This window comes from Myxocyprinus asiaticus, chromosome 35 (genome assembly GCF_019703515.2).
Source record: "Myxocyprinus asiaticus isolate MX2 ecotype Aquarium Trade chromosome 35, UBuf_Myxa_2, whole genome shotgun sequence".
NCBI classification, from domain to species: Eukaryota; Metazoa; Chordata; class Actinopteri; order Cypriniformes; family Catostomidae; genus Myxocyprinus; species Myxocyprinus asiaticus.
Genome location: NC_059378.1, coordinates 22,739,880 through 22,756,321, shown reverse-complemented (window position 1 = coordinate 22,756,321; position 16,442 = coordinate 22,739,880). Strand labels below are relative to the sequence as shown.

The following is a 16,442-nucleotide window of genomic DNA, read 5'->3' as shown; positions in this document are numbered from 1 at the left end:
AGTAATCGCTTCTCTTCCGCTATTCAACAGCGACAACAAACTGCAACACTAGGTAACGTTATCTTAGAGATGGAATCCAGCAAACGTCCGGCTCCCAGCACAACACCGACTCCTACACAAACTCAGAGTAAGCCCCAAAAAGAAAAAAAAAAATTTATCTACTGAATCCCATATGGCTAAGCAGGAACGTGATCGAGCAAAAACTAGAGTGCAGGGTATTTGATTCCTGGAGGGACCTTCATTCGGTTTTGATGGATCAAAACCAACCATGAATTGCCATTCTTCTTATTGGACAGGTAAGCTTACATAACTGCAAAGCATATGAAATATAGTGCCATAAGGATTGATCTGTGTAATTTTAGCTAACTTGATCTTGCCTGCACAATAACTGTCATAAACAATGTTAATCTGTAATTATTCAGCAAGGTAAACTACAATAACACATGAAATGAATGCTAGACAATGTTCCAGATAATGCAAAAAGACACATTCATTAGTGTAAAGTAACTTGGTTACACAGAAAATATATACAATCTATTACTATAAAACAACAGCACATCGATATATCAAAATGACAGTTGTCATGGAATCGCATCATTACTAAATTGTCAACATATTTATAATGTACAGTCTATTTTATAAACAGCTACTGTCATCATCCACCAAATTTAGCTAACAGCTATTGATAAAGCTGGCTAGCTAGCTAGCTAGCTAAAGCCGACATGGGCTATCGTATAAATGCAGTCAATGTATCATGCAAAGAAAAGTGATTACTTCAATCTACAGTCTCGCATATTCAGACCTATATCCACACTTTGTTTTAGCCCTGTTCTAACACCGGAGAGTCAAATATAATATACAGTCTCAAAGTTTACAGTAAAACAATCATAACTGTGTAATTTTAATTATGCTACCTCATCTGTCAGCATGATGCCGGTGAATCACGTTGTCTCTTTGTACATTACATCATTGTTTTGGCCGATGTTCGCGTCCCTATGGAGTGTGTGCACGAGCACAAGAAACAGGTAGCTGGCTGCTGTTCACTTAATGGCCACAGGTGTCATTAATAACAAGGGTTTCTGAATCTGTGAGAAACTAAATGAAGGTACCTGCTTTTGTATTTGCTCTGGGCTGGTCAACATCAAATTGACAATGTTGGCTTTGATAGTCGTCCGATCAGGATCAGAAATTTTGTTTGGCTCATCCTCAACCTGTGGATGAGAACATAAAAACTTAGATTAAACATCCACCTACAAAACCACATATCTGAAATTCTAGAATCTGGGTAAACTGCACTCACTATGCGCCAGTTTCTCTTGATGTAGTTCTTAAAGGTAACGGCAGCACACACACGGATGACTTCATCTTGAGACTTCTCCAGTATCGTGAGCAGTAAAATGGGGTAGTTCTGGTTTCCCTCCACTGATTCCAGAAATTTCTCAGCTAAATACAGAAAAAAAAGTTGAGAAATCTTCAGAAAAACAAACAAATACAATTTCATTGTGTGCATTACTAAAAAACAGGGGCGTAAACATCAACAGACCTCTTTTCTTTGCCTGGTAAACTAATGCAATCTACAGTACATCGCTAACACAAGTGCAATATTCCTTGTCAATTAAAAATCTAAATAAACAAAATTACGCTACAAGAGGCCTGTTCACTCAATACATCTGAGATGATATTAAGTATACCAGATCTTCTAATTGTGATAATTCCTCTGTAGCTAATTCAGTTCTTCAAACAAATATGGAGATTTGATTAGAATATCTGGATTAAGTTGTCTGAGATAATTGCACTTTCCTGTGCTTACTAAAAAGGGCATATGTACTATATACAGCTCTGGAAATAATTAAAAGACCACTGCAAAATTATCAGTTTCTCTGGATTTAGGTATGTTTTGAGTAAAATGAATTTTTTTTTTTTCTATAAAGTACAGACAATATTTCTCCCAAATTCCAAATAAAAATATTGTCATTTAGAGCATTTATTTGCACAAAATGACAACTGGCCAACATAACAAAAAAGATGCAGTGTTTTCAGACCTTGAATAATGGAAAGAAACAATACTAATGTTTTTAATTTAGGAAGATATATTTTGTGGAATAACCCTGATTTTCAATCACAGCTTTCATACGACTTGGCATGATCTCTACCAGTCTTTCACACTGCTGTTGGGTGATTTATGCCACTCCTGGTGCAAAAATTCAAGCAGCACAGCTTTGTTTGATGGCTTGTGGCCATCCATCTTCCTCTTGATCACATTCCAGAGGTTTTCAATGGGGTTCAGGTGTGGAGATTGGGCTGGCCATGACAGGGTCTTGAGCCGGTGGTCCTCCATCCACACCTTGATTGACCTGGCTGTGTGGCATGGAGCATTGTCCTGCTGGAAAAACCAATCCTCAGAGTTGGGGAACATTGTCAGAGCAGAAGGAAGCAAGTTTTCTTCCAGAATAACCTTGAACATGGCTTGAGTCATGCGTCTACAAAGATGAATCTGCCCGATTCCAGCCTTGCTGAAGCACCCCCAGATCATCACCGATCCACCACCTGGTCGTCTAATGGTTAGGAGGAGACCTGGAGAGACCTTCAAACCACAGTGTCTTGCACCCACTGTGAAATTTGGTGGAGGATTGGTGATGATCTGGGGTGCTTCAGCAAGGCTGGAATCGAGCAGATTAGTGTTGTCACGGTACCAAAATTTCAGTAGTCGGTAGGGCTGCACAATTAATTGAAAAACTAATCGCGATTACGATTATGGCTGCCTCGATTATGTAATCGTGAAAACTGACGATTACAGCATTCAATATAAGTCTGCTCCTGTTGCATCAATGCTTTCTATTTACAACGAGTTTTTGCAGTGGTTGAGTATTCTAACCAATCACTATCATGTCTGTTGAGTAATGAAATGGCAATGGGCAATCAGAGCCGCTTAAATTAATCCTCCATCCTATTAGTAATGACAACTGATCCTAATGCGCAAGTTTTAAACCGTCTGAATGCCCAGATGCTTACATTATGTTCCACCTCTGTTCGTGGTGGCACACGAAAATTAATACTGAAGAAATATCACCTGACACTCGAAAAGAAGCTGTAGAGCGAAAAGCACTTTGAAATTATTTTGGATTAATTGCATATTGCACCGCTCGCTTTGAACGTAGATGTTAAATACACTGCAAATGAGCAATACGACAAAACTAAAATGCTCCCGTACTAATCAAGGCATAGATGCGGTGTAAATAATCGATTATGCTGATTAGACAGCTTTGTTTTTAATGAGAGCATTCGCAAGAGTGCAGAACTTTGTGCAGAGCGTCATTGAGCTTGCATCGTAATGCAGGTCTCAAACAGCGTAAACCGGCAGTGAGTGACAGCAGTCATTGTAATGGGTAAAGAGTTTGTTGCGTTGCTCGATTTCGGTGTACAATTTATTAAAAATGTGATAACAGTTTTGTTTTGTCATTTTATTAAGTAGGCCAATGTGAATTTGATTAGTACAAAATAGCAATAAAGTAATTCAGCTTAACTGTTCTAAGTTTGTTTTGGAGGTGTAGCCAACATAAAGAATATGGCATGAATAACATATTCCATTATCACGTCTGCTGTAATAAGACCCATTTGCCACGCAGCTGGTATTAGTAGATTTAACATTTTCACGAATTGCACAAACTCCAATTGCAAATGACCGTTTTTAATTTCCAAAGTGCAACCACTGAGGCCAAAAATGATCTAACGATGATTGTAAATAAACAAGATCACCATTGAAGATCTAACGGGATGAATGGTCCCTGTCTTGCCACCAAAGGGCTTACTGAACACAGTAAGTAACTTGGTCAACTTAAATAGTCTGTTAATAAGTTTGAAAATTGAATACGTCATATTATTTACTGTATGTGGACTAATAATTTAAGTAATTTAGCAATAATTAAATTTATTTTATACCATAGATATCCATTTAAAATAAACATTAACAAACATTATTACAATATTTAATGCTTAAAAGAAAATGGAGCGCAGCTCATATCCACCATTGAAATCTGCTACTTTGCTTACTTTGTGGCGTCACGGTAATTTCATATTTTAATCGACATTAATAATCGCGATTACAATATCAAGGGCAATAATCGACAATTATTATTTTTGCTATAATTGTGCAGCCCTAGTAGTCGGTAACGATACAAATTTCGATACCACAGCAAAAATATGCTAATATTATAATGTGCTATTGGACACACCAGTTTAGTTATTTTTAATTATTTAATAATTATTTAGTTAATTATAGTTTAATAACTTATTTTCCAGAACATTTGTGAAAATAGAACTTTTCAACATGTCACTGCATTTTTTTGCCAAAATATATTCAACAGCTGTCTTTCTTGTGATATTCTGATTTATTATTATTACAGTGAATATTACATTTTACTATACAGTTGTAATATATTTTTATTCAATTTCAGGCATCTACATTTTATTTTGAATCGTGCTTTTATGACGTGTTTTTTGCCAGATGCTTCACTTTTCTGGACAAACAGTTCGCGTCACGTCTGAAATCTCATCTATTTACACTGTCCTTTGTGTCTGACAAATGAAATGTAGGACAGAGTTTTGGAGTGTTGGTATTTTAGAATACTGGTGTTTGTGTATGTGGTCATTTTGAAATGTTTTGTTTTAAACTGTATTACTGTGAAGCACTTTGGTCTACTCTGCTGTTTTAAATGCAATATAAATTAAGCTGAGCTGAGATTAAAGCGCAAATGCTGTGATTTTAATTATATAAATATATATTTTACATGTGCTGCGTGGTTCACAATGGATAAGTGCTCTGCTCTGTCATCTCCTATAACGTGAATGATTCTCAATGTCTGTGGAGTTTATAGTGGATAAGTGGTTGGATTTAAAGTACGCAGCTCTTCCACAGTAAGATTGCAGCCTTTAGCGGTTTCATAAATCACACTAGAACATGTCACGATTTTAATTTGGTTAATTGTTCATTTCAGTGTAAAAGGAGTAACAGAGCATGCGTTCAAAATAAGCCTGTGAGCATTTGAAAGCAGCTGTGTGTCAGTCATACTGCGCGCTGGTACCGGATAGAGTCGGTGCTCTGTACTACCGGTACTGCAGAAACACTGGTATCCTTACATCTTTTTTATTTTAGTATTGACTTGGTACTGAAGTACTGGTACTTTTGACAACATTAGGGCAGATTCGTCTAGTAAAGGACACATGACTCAAGCCATGTACAAGGTTATCCTGGAAGAAAACTTGCTTCCTTCTGCTCTGACAATGTTCCCCAACTCTTGAGGATTGTTTTTTCAGCAGGACAATGCTCCATGCCACACAGCCAGGTCAATCAAGGTGTGGACGGAGGACCACTGGATCACGACTCTGTCATGGCCAGCCCAATCTTCAGACCTGAACCCTATTGAAAACCTCTGGACCCTAATCAAGAGGAAGCTGGATGGCCACAAGCCAACAAACAAAGCCGAGCTGCTTGAATTTTTATGCCAGGAGTGGCATAAAGTCACCCAACAGCAATGTGAAAGACTGGTAGAGAGCACTGCTAAGACGCATGAAAGCTGTGATTGAAAATCAGGGTTATTCCACCAAATATTGATTTCTGAACTCTACCCAAGTTAAAACATTAGTATTGTGTTGTTTAAAAATGAATATGAACTTGTTTTCTTTGCAATATTCGAGATCTGAAAACACTGCATCTTTTTTGTTATTTTGACCAGTTGTCATTTTCTGCAAATAAATGCTCTAAATGACTTAATTTTTATTTGGAATTTGGGAGAAATGTTGTCAGTACTTTATAGAATAAAACAAAAATGTACATTTTACTCAAACCATACCTAAATCCAGAAAAACTGATAATTTTGCAGTGGTCTAAATTTTTTCCTGAGCTGTATATTAGTATTAATTTACTGTATAGTTATTTCTATTAAATGCAAGTTATTTTAAACAACTTCTCAAACTCAAATTAGTTTTTAGTGTCTATTATTGTGTGTACAGTCATGCTTATGTTCGTGTTTATTGATAATTTTTTTAATAAAAATGTTGGACAGGCTGCGATATAATAGGAGGTCCAGATTGCAAAATTGTCAGGGGGCCCAAAAATCCTAATGCCGGCCCCAATTACAAGCTCCAAAAATGATCCAGTGTGAAATCGATCATATCTATGATTTGATTACCGCCTTTACCATTTTGTTGTAGCACAAATCACTAATTATTAAGCAACTGTGTGAAGGCGCGGTGCCGTTAGGGTTAAACCGCAACTGCTGTGATTAGCGATACTGTGACCAACCTTATGCTGCCTTCATGTGCCATCGGAATTATCCTACTTCCCACTGTTGAAGTGGTAATTATGAGTATGTCGTGTTCAAGTGCTTTGATGTCAGAAAAAACATTCATGTATATTTCTTGAGGAACTTTTATTTTGACACCATAAAAAATTATTACTCAGCTTGCGGACAATAATGGAATTTTGGTAAAATATAAGCTATTTTTAAAGTGTAAAAATTTACAACATGCATGAAATGGTTGCTGATATACATAAATATGACCAAAACAGTAAGCGCTAACAATTAGCTGTATTTAGAAAAATGAATAAAACCTGTCATTCACTACAAAAACCATAGTCTCCTCCGCCATGTTGAAAAGTTTAGGACTCATCCCATCTCAGAAACTCAGGCATCAAAATGATCCAATGTTTCTCAGTCGTAATTACGACTTGAAGGGTCATTCATGAGCAACTTCTGAGTGGGGAACTCGTATTTACGATAATTCCAATAGCACGTGAAGGCAGCATTAATCCGATTTAAATCAGGATCCTCACAGAATAGCACTGGGATGAGTGACTGATGAGATATCGAGAGCACCTGGAGACAGCGCATGTTGAAGGGAGTGAAGCTAAAAGCACTCATGATCGCTCAAACAGGAGAAGGGTTAAAATCTTGGAGACCTGCTCTCACTCCACCTGCCACCGCCTGTCACTCGCGCGATCACAGTCATATGTGTCTCCCTCGTGATCCGTCACTGTTATTTGCGTCTCTCTCGCGATCCGTCAACATTAATATAACCAATATATACACGTGCACATTTGTATATATACAGGTGCATCTCAATAAATTAGAATGTCGTGGAAAAGTTCATTTATTTCAGTAATTCAACTCAAATTGTGAAACTCGTGTATTAAATAAATTCAATGCACACAGACTGAAGTAGTTTAAGTCTTTGGTTCTTTTAATTGTGATGATTTTGGCTCACATTTAACAAAAACCCACCAATTCACTATCTCAAAAAATTAGAATACATCATAAGACCAATAAAAAAAAACATTTTTAGTGAATTGTTGGCCTTCTGGAAAGTATGTTCATTTACTGTATATGTACTCAATACTTGGTAGGGGCTCCTTTTGCTTTAATTACTGCCTCAATTCGGCATGGCATGGAGGTGATCAGTTTGTGGCACTGCTGAGGTGGTATGGAAGCCCAGGTTTCTTTGACAGTGGCCTTCAGCTCATCTGCATTTTTTGGTCTCTTGTTTCTCATTTTCCTCTTGACAATACCCCATAGATTCTCTATGGGGTTCAGGTCTGGTGAGTTTGCTGGCCAGTCAAGCACACCAACACCATGGTCATTTAACCAACTTTTGGTGCTTTTGGCAGTGTGGGCAGGTGCCAAATCCTGCTGGAAAATGAAATCAGCATCTTTAAAAAGCTGGTCAGCAGAAGGAAGCATGAAGTGCTCCAAAATTTCTTGGTAAACGGGTGCAGTTTTTTTGGTTTTCAAAAAACACAATGGACCAACACCAGCAGATGACATTGCACCCCAAATCATCACAGACTGTGGAAACTTAACACTGGACTTCAAGCAACTTGGGCTATGAGCTTCTCCACCCTTCCTCCAGACTCTAAGACCTTGGTTTCCAAATGAAATACAAAATTTGCTCTCATCTGAAAAGAGGACTTTGGACCACTGGGCAACAGTCCAGTTCTTCTTCTCCTTAGCCCAGGTAAGATGCCTCTGACGTTGTCTGTGGTTCAGGAGTGGCTTAACAAGAGGAATACGACAACTGTAGCCAAATTCCTTGACATGTCTGTGTGTGGTGGCTCTTGATGCCTTGACCCCAGCCTCAGTCCATTCCTTGTGAAGTTCACCCAAATTCTTGAATCGATTTTGCTTGACAATCCTCATAAGGCTGCGGTTCTCTCGGTTGGTTGTGCATCTTTTTCTTCCACACTTTTTCCTTCCACTCAACTTTCTGTTAACATGCTTGGATACAGCACTCTGTGAACAGCCAGCTTCTTTGGCAATGAATGTTTGTGACTTACCCTCCTTGTGAAGTGTGTCAATGATTGTCTTCTGGACAATTGTCAGATCAGCAGTCTTCCCCATGACTGTGTAGCCTAGTGAACCAAACTGAGAGACCATTCTGAAGGCTCAGGAAATCTTTGCAGGTGTTTTGAGTTGATTAGCTGATTGGCATGTCACCATATTCTAATTTGTTGAGATAGTGAATTGGTGGGTTTTTGTTAAATGTGAGCCAAAATCATCACAATTAAAAGAACCAAAGACTTAAACTACTTCAGTCTGTGTGCACTGAATTTATTTAATACACGAGTTTCACAATTTGAGTTGAATTACTGAAATAAATGAACTTTTCCACAACATTCTAATTTATTGAGATGCACCTGTATATATATTCATTATATTTCTAAATATGCATGTATATACTTTCTATACACTACTTCATACATATATATGCACTTCTCTTGCCTCTACAATCCATATGTATTCTACCTGTCTTTTACACAAGAGAACTTGCTGCCTGCGTCACTGCAATATTTGCAGATGTGCAACTTGCACAACCGTACTTCTAGTAAAGGCCAATTTATACTAGTGCCCGGCCGATACTAGCCTTTCACCGATATATTGGTATCGGCGTATATGTTTACCGATATGCACAGATATGAAAACTTTTTTCAGAACTTATAATGCAGAAAACAATGCTTTAGAATTGGTGTCATAGCATAGTTTGTCCAGCAGAGCACGCTCTGACTCCATTGTTTACAGAGCTGAACTGACGGTGGTTCTGCAGACAGGGCGGAGTTCAGCGGTGTCATCATGGTAAGCTGTTAACTAGTCTGTTAAATACATACTGGAAACTTAAACAATGACCCCATCATTTTTCCTTTTCAATATAACTAATATAACATTAACCTTGTCCCTGACAACCATGTCACTCATGTCTGTTTGATGTTAGCCAGCTATAGTTTGTCAGTGCAGTAATATAGCAGATTGAAATGTAAACATCAGAGCATCTTATTGCAGCTCAGCAGACAACGGTGCGGTGATGGATTGTGTCTGTTGAGTGTTGATTTCATGCTATGTTGTTACCTAGATGGTGAGACACAAAGTAAAATAAACAACATCTGTCTTTTACTCTCCGTGACAAGCTTATTGCTAACTAGCTAATCACATAGTTACTTTCATTGTTGTCAGCTGAGTGGAAGCTAATAAGTAAACATGTATTCACCAAACTGTTTTGTTCAGAATTCACTGTTTGGTACCCCCTTCAACCGAACAATTCCAGTCGTTGCATTTATAAAATGTAATATTTAAAAGTCTGGTTTTCCACCGTTGAAAGTTTCCCCTGAACTTGTATAGCAGAATACAGTGTAACACCGCTGCCGCTGTTTATCTTGACTGGGCAGTATTAATATAGTCAGCATTTGACTGATATTAAACAGTACTGATGTTTATTTAGCTATTTATTTATTTTTTATTTAAATGGTCAGCATTTGACTGATAGTAAACAGTACTGATGTTTATTTAGCTATTTATTCTTTTTTAATGGTCAGCATTTGACTGATACTAAACAATAATACTGATGTTTATTTAGCTATTTATTTTATTTTTAATTTATTCTTTATTTTAATGGTCAGCATTTGACTGATACTAAACAATAATACTGATGTTTATTTAGCTATTTATTTTATTGTTATTTATTCTTTATTTTAATGGTCAGCATTTGACTGATACTAAACATTACTGATGTTTATTTAGCTATTTATTGTATTTTTATTTTCTCAGTGTTCATTTCTAGAATTTGTTGACAATGTATAATAATAATGTCAAATATTCTTTGATAAAAATATTTAAGAAAGCAACCTTATAAATACATTTGCATAGTCATATCTGTGCAAAATCGGTGAAAAATCCACATAGAAAAGGTCTGTTTTCATTCCAGCTCAAAAATTAAATATATCGGCCACCACAATCGTAGAATTTCCCCCCTCTAAAATCGGTATCGGTCTCAAATCCCATATCGGTCGGGCTCTAGTATTTATAGTTCTATTGCTATTTGTGTTAATACATGGGTCTACTGGTCATGTATGTCATCTGTGCCAAGTGTTGATCTTGTAATCATGTGTTTGTTACTTGTGGTTCAGGTAACACTGCGTTACGTTTCATCCCCTGCCATACAGGAAAGAAAAAAGAAAAAACAATAAAACCACTTGCACTTGAACCTAAAGATTCAAACCTGAGGAGTAAAATATTAACAGGGCAGAGAGAAAAGCCACATTTTTTTTTTATTTTTTTTTACACTTAAGCCCCACCCATTCCAGTGAAAAAGCTGTGTGTCCGGATCGAGAGGGAGACGCAAAGAACGTTGACGCATCGAGGGGGAGACGCAAATAACTGTGACGCATCGAGGGGGAGACGCAAATAACTGTGACGCATCGAGGGGGAGACGCAAAGAACTGTGACGCATCGAGGGGGAGACGCAAAGAACGGTGACGCATCGAGGGGGAGACGCAAAGAACGGTGACGCATCGAGGGGGAGACGCAAAGAACGGTGACACATCGAGAGGGAGAAGCAAAGAACGGTGACGCATCGAGAGGGAGACGCAAAGAACGGTGTTGAGTCGAGTGAGAGCTGCCCGTGGTGGTGGCAGGTCTCTACGGTGGCTCTCCCTGCCGCAAAAAGATTTTACCCCTACTGTCAAACAGTCTCTATCTTTCCACACACTATCTTACTGTCATATTACATCACGTAAACTCAGATTTCTATTTGCATGTTTATTTGTTGTTTAATTCACTTTTATACCCGTTTGCAGTATCTTTATTCACTCCATGCTCTTAAATGTGCAAGGAGTCAGAATTACTGCTGTAATAATTAATGACTGTTGAAAATGGGCACCGTTTAATGCAGAACAGTCAGATTCCACTGAATCTTAGATTATTCATGTATTTGGTCACCTCTACATTGCGATAAAGCCTTCAGCATCTTAAAGAATGTTCATGTCCTTTCTTTCTTACAAGATATATGTATAATCACTTGTGTCACTTTCTATTATCTTCTGTAAATTTCTGTTTATGGTCAATTTTACACACACAGTGGAAATACAAAGTAAGACTTTCATTATACAGCATAATCCTTTTCTCTGTTTGTATGACAATAAAGAATTAGAACTCTAAATAAAATCAGAGCTACTACACTTTTTGACTTTTCAGTTGTTCATTATTACTAGATAAGGAGTTTTACAAATCATTTAGTAGAGATTGCATTTATGTAGAGCAACCTCTAACCAAGATCTCAGCACAACTAGAACATGTTTATATTCATTGTAGAAATTTTTAGACAGACAAACACTCAAATCTGGATGTTACCTGGCCGTCTCACCGCTGGGTCAGGGCTTAGTGTTTTGTGCAGATACTCAGTCAGAGTTTGGAGGTTTCCATCATTGAGCTCCATGGTTGCTAAAAAGAAATAGTCCATTAGAACTGATGCAGTGGAATCCACTGTGAGCAACAATGAAGCTTCAGGATATTTTTTTTTACAAAGTATAATTTAAAGAGAAACATTCCACCTCGGGGGATTTAATTTAACCCCTTTTCTCCCCAATTTGGAATGCCCAGTTCCCACTACTTACTAGGTCCTCGTGGTGGCACGGTTACCTCAATCTGGGTGGCGGAGGACAAGTCTCAGTTGCCTCTGCTTCTGAGATTGTCAATCCGCACCTCTTATCACGTGGCTCGCTGTGCATGACACTGCGGAGACTCACAACATGTGGAGGCTCATGCTACTCTCCACAATCCATGCACAACGTGCCCCATTGAGAGTGAGAACCACTAATCATGACCACGAGGAGGTTACCCCATGTGACTCTACCCTCCCTAGCAACCGGGCCAATTTGGTTGCTTAGGAGTTCTGGCTGGAGTCACTCAGCACACCCTGGATTTGAACTCGGGACTCCAGAGGTGGTAGCTAGTGTCAATACTTGCTGAGCTACCCAGGCCCCCTTCTCCACCTAGTTTAATGGCAGAGAGTCTCTTTATAGGCTAGAATGAATCACGTATTACTTACATTTTAAATCCAAATGTCACTGAAAAAGACACTTTACAGCAGTGAGAAGTAGGGAAGAATATTTTAGTTATCTATGTGGTTGTATTTAGATTTAAACCTCTTAAATGTTCATTTGGCAAATCCTTGTAACCTGACGGTGATAACAGTTGTTAGTGTGAATGCATCACCTTTTATTAGACAGCTGAAAATCATAATGTAACAACACAGCCATCATCGGCCTGCTCTAACTGCAGCTTAAACAAGGCCTGTGAGTTAGCTCACATTCATGAATAAACGCTACATTATTTCCTGGGTGTGGTGGAGGGCTGGTTTATGGTGATCACACCTGATCCGATTCAGATTTTATATTTTTGTAAGCGTTTTATGACATTAATTCGGGCCATGACTCACGTGCTAAAGATATTAGCATCCTGTGGAAAAGCTAGTCACAGTTTCAGACACATAACAGCATCTCGTCGTCAAATAACTCCTATTAACTTACAAAAGCTAATTGACCTCTTTCCTCGCGTTCATTGAGTGAAAGTAAAGTAAATAAAGTAATTAAAATGAACCCTTAGGTAGGTTAATTCACGAGCTAACAGAGATCGAACTCGTTCTAATAGTGCGGTTCGTACTTTAATGCTCAAGCGAAATAATTCAGCATCTTATCTGTTCAGACACTACCGAACGATAATATAGATCAGAACATATATTTATAATGAGTTGAAAATGGGATGTAAATATTCTTACCGTTAGTTGTCGGTTGCAGTGCTGTGCTAATCACTGGCGAGAACTTTCAAACGTCTCACGCAAGTGCGCGGTCACGACTTCGCACATGCGCACTAATGAGACACACGTTTGAACACATGTGTCGTGAAGCCCATAAAACCTGCAAGGAACAACTTTAGGCACTTCACTCGCTCTCTCTTTGTTTTATTGCCATAACAAAGTATACAACAGTATACAAAAGTCTACAGATGTATACACAACACAGCCAAAGCATCCACTCATTTATCAAATATTCTATATTCAAGAAAAACATTTCAAGTCTTCTTTGCTTTTTTATTGACAGTGTTCACCAAACAGGTGCTATAGTCCTTGGTTTCCTGAAGGAAGTGAATACAATTTGGCTTGAAGCCTGACCTGTGTGAAATTTTTCCAAAATAAGAAAAAGTTGTACAAGAAAAATACAATTATTGTTATTATTATTATTATTATTATTATTAGCATTATCATTGGAATCCCAGATTATCATCTGGGATAGCATGAGGGTGAGTAAATAATGAGAACATTTTCATTTTTGGGTGAACCATCCCTTTAATATGTAAAGCGAGTGTAGTCTTTAATTGTTTTCAGTAAACTCGACTCCCATAGAAATAATTTAAAAACGCCGGTTAAACTCTGCTCAAAACGCGCCAGTAGACATATACCATCAAGGCCATGTAGCCTGCCAGGAACAACTTCAGGCACCTTTCTCCCACCACGTGTTGTGTACTGCCCTCTAGTGTGTTCTGTAAGAATGCACGCATTACAGCAAGTGTTCTAGAATAGTTCACCAAAATGAAAGTTATTAGGGACTGGCAGTCTCAGTCACCATATTCACTTTAATTGTATGAAAAAGATTAAATGAAAGTAAAGGGTGACTGAGGGAATTGTGACATGAGAGAAAGTACACCGAAATAATTACACCAAAGTGCCACCAATGCAAAATATATGCAAAAATAAATGATGGAATTATACTTTAAAAGTATCTGAATGATACTTTAGAAATCAATCAAACAAACAAACAAGCAAACAAACAAACAAACAAAACCTTTAAGATACAACATGATAAAGACATGGAAACCTCTAAACCTAACATGTCCCACCTGAAAGTAATTCAAACATGTACAGTTCAGACCTTTGTTAAAAATTACTGTAATTACTGTAATATAGTAACTGTATCTCTGTTTTAAAAGCTTTTTTAAATGTTTAAACACTTTTTTATTTTGATATATTTTAGATTAAATCAACCCAGTACCTAAATGGCTTAATTAAACTTGACTGCTTATTAAGCAGGGAGACTAGAAACTATTTTAACACAGTAAAAATGACACATATCAGCTTAAAAGCTCATACAACAAATTACTTTTTTACGTTTTGTCTCAACCTCTTGTTGAATTACAAACCAATATATTTAAATACCATACGATTTTCAGCATTTCTTCTCTATTCTGTTCTACTCTGTATCTATATCAAGTTTACTTTTGAAACTTAGCAGATATTGTTAGCTTTTGAATGAAAAATTGCTTTTGATGTTCTTCATTTGTAAGTCATTTTGGATAACAGCCAACTTTTTTCTATCATTACAAACTTTTCCATTTTCAAACATTACTAAGGCAGCCTTGGCAGATCTGCCTTTCTGATTAGAAAATGTAAACATTTCCTTTCTCTTAACAATAAGAAAATAGAGATGATAAGAATCATTTTGTTTACTTCCCTAAAAATATAGCACACTGTCACATTTCCAGGCTTTAGGAAGGGACCCAATTTCACTGTACAAACTTAACAACAGACTCAGCCCTTTCACTGGAGACATCAATATAATGTTTGATAATCTTTTGCTTTGAGGTCTGTTTAACCCTTATGTTGTATCCCGATCATTTTGACCCGAATTACTTTTTTTTCTTTATTTTTTTATTTTTTTTACTTTATCCAGTTGGAATTAAATTCCTTGACTTTGTTCACATATGGTATCTGAAAACACAAAAGATTTGGACCATTTTCTTAAATTTTTTTGGCTTTATTTCACTTTGTTACACTTGTGTTCCCAGTCAATAATAACTTGCCATTAGGGAGGTCACGTGACGCCATGCGAGAAGCAGACGTGTGAGCGGCTAGCTCTGTGCACTTTGCTGGTATTTTTTATTATATTTTATTATATTGGGGACTCGATTTGGACGGCACGTCAGGAGAAGAAATCCAGCGTCAACTGTCCAACATCTTGTTGGACGAAGGTTTATGCTGACTTGGAGGATCTCGCTGTAATACGTCGATCGATTACGGCGATGGAAACAAAATTCTCTGAGTTGGTCACAAGAGTGGCTGATGTTGAGAATTGAATCGATTATCTGGAGTCATTGGAAAGGAAATTATCCGCTAATCTGCCCATGTCCAAACCAGACTTGGAATATATTTTGGAAAAACTGGAAGATCTTGAAAATAGGAATCGAAGGAACAATATATGAATTGTTGGAATTCCTGAGCTTGAAGAGGGAAGAGATATGGTGAAATTCCTGGACATAACAGGCCATAAACTGGAAATCGAGCGAGCTCACAGAGACCTGGCTCGCAGATCTGCTGAGGGAGACAGGCCCCGATCAATTCTGGCCAAATTTCTGAGATCATCCAATAAAGATCTTGTGTTACGCAAGGCGAGGAGCAAAAGAAATCTTTCTTGGAAGAATCACAATATTTTCTTGTTCCCGGATTTTGCGAATTCAACAAGAGAGAAACGCGATTGGTTCAAGGAATGTAAGAAACTCTTACATCAACGGAAGATCGCTTTTGCACTGATGTTTCTGGCCAAACTGAGAATAGACACCAAGGATGGCAGCATAGTATTTTTATGCCCCAAAAAGGCACTGGCCTTCATACAAACTATGGGTGAGTAAACCATTTGGCGTTTCTTATGTGAGTGGACTGACTCGCTGTTCAGTGTCTCCACTGTCAATGGAAGCTGGGCGCCATTTTTTGTTTCTTTCTGCATTGGCTCTGCCTAGTGGCTGGAGTTTGTTTTGTGGCATGACACTCCAAGAAACTTTTGCATAGAAGGAAGATCGCTTTTACGCTGAAGTTCCCGGCCAGATTGAGAATGGACACTATGGATGACCGCAAAATTTCTACATGCTCACATATAGGATGTCTTTTATAAAGTTGATGGACTGAGTAAGTCATGGTGAATTTTCTTTACGTGGCCTCCAAGTGAATTTGACTCTTGATCATCCGAGGAACTGGGATGCCTGTTTTGTTTTTTTATGTGCTGGCTCCGCCTAGCGGCTGGAGTTTGTTTTGTTGAATAATACTGCTTTGAGTCAGCTGTGGATGAATCTGAT

The 16,442-nt window shown here is 37.8% G+C and overlaps 1 protein-coding gene across 1 annotated transcript in view; it reads right to left on the bottom strand.

The window, feature by feature from the left end:
• The window catches only part of cse1l (CSE1 chromosome segregation 1-like (yeast)), a 37,038-nt gene extending 23,843 nt beyond the window's left edge, over nucleotides 1-13,195 (bottom strand). Inside the window, exons 1-4 of the mRNA XM_051673101.1 lie at nucleotides 13,099-13,195; nucleotides 11,673-11,762; nucleotides 1,301-1,443; nucleotides 1,110-1,211 (exon numbers count right to left, since the gene is read on the bottom strand). Of these exons, the coding sequence (XP_051529061.1) occupies nucleotides 1,110-1,211; nucleotides 1,301-1,443; nucleotides 11,673-11,757 (330 nt within the window). The 5' untranslated portion in view covers nucleotides 11,758-11,762; nucleotides 13,099-13,195. The remainder of the gene's footprint in view (nucleotides 1-1,109; nucleotides 1,212-1,300; nucleotides 1,444-11,672; nucleotides 11,763-13,098) is intronic.
• Nucleotides 13,196-16,442: the final 3,247 nt, after the last annotated feature.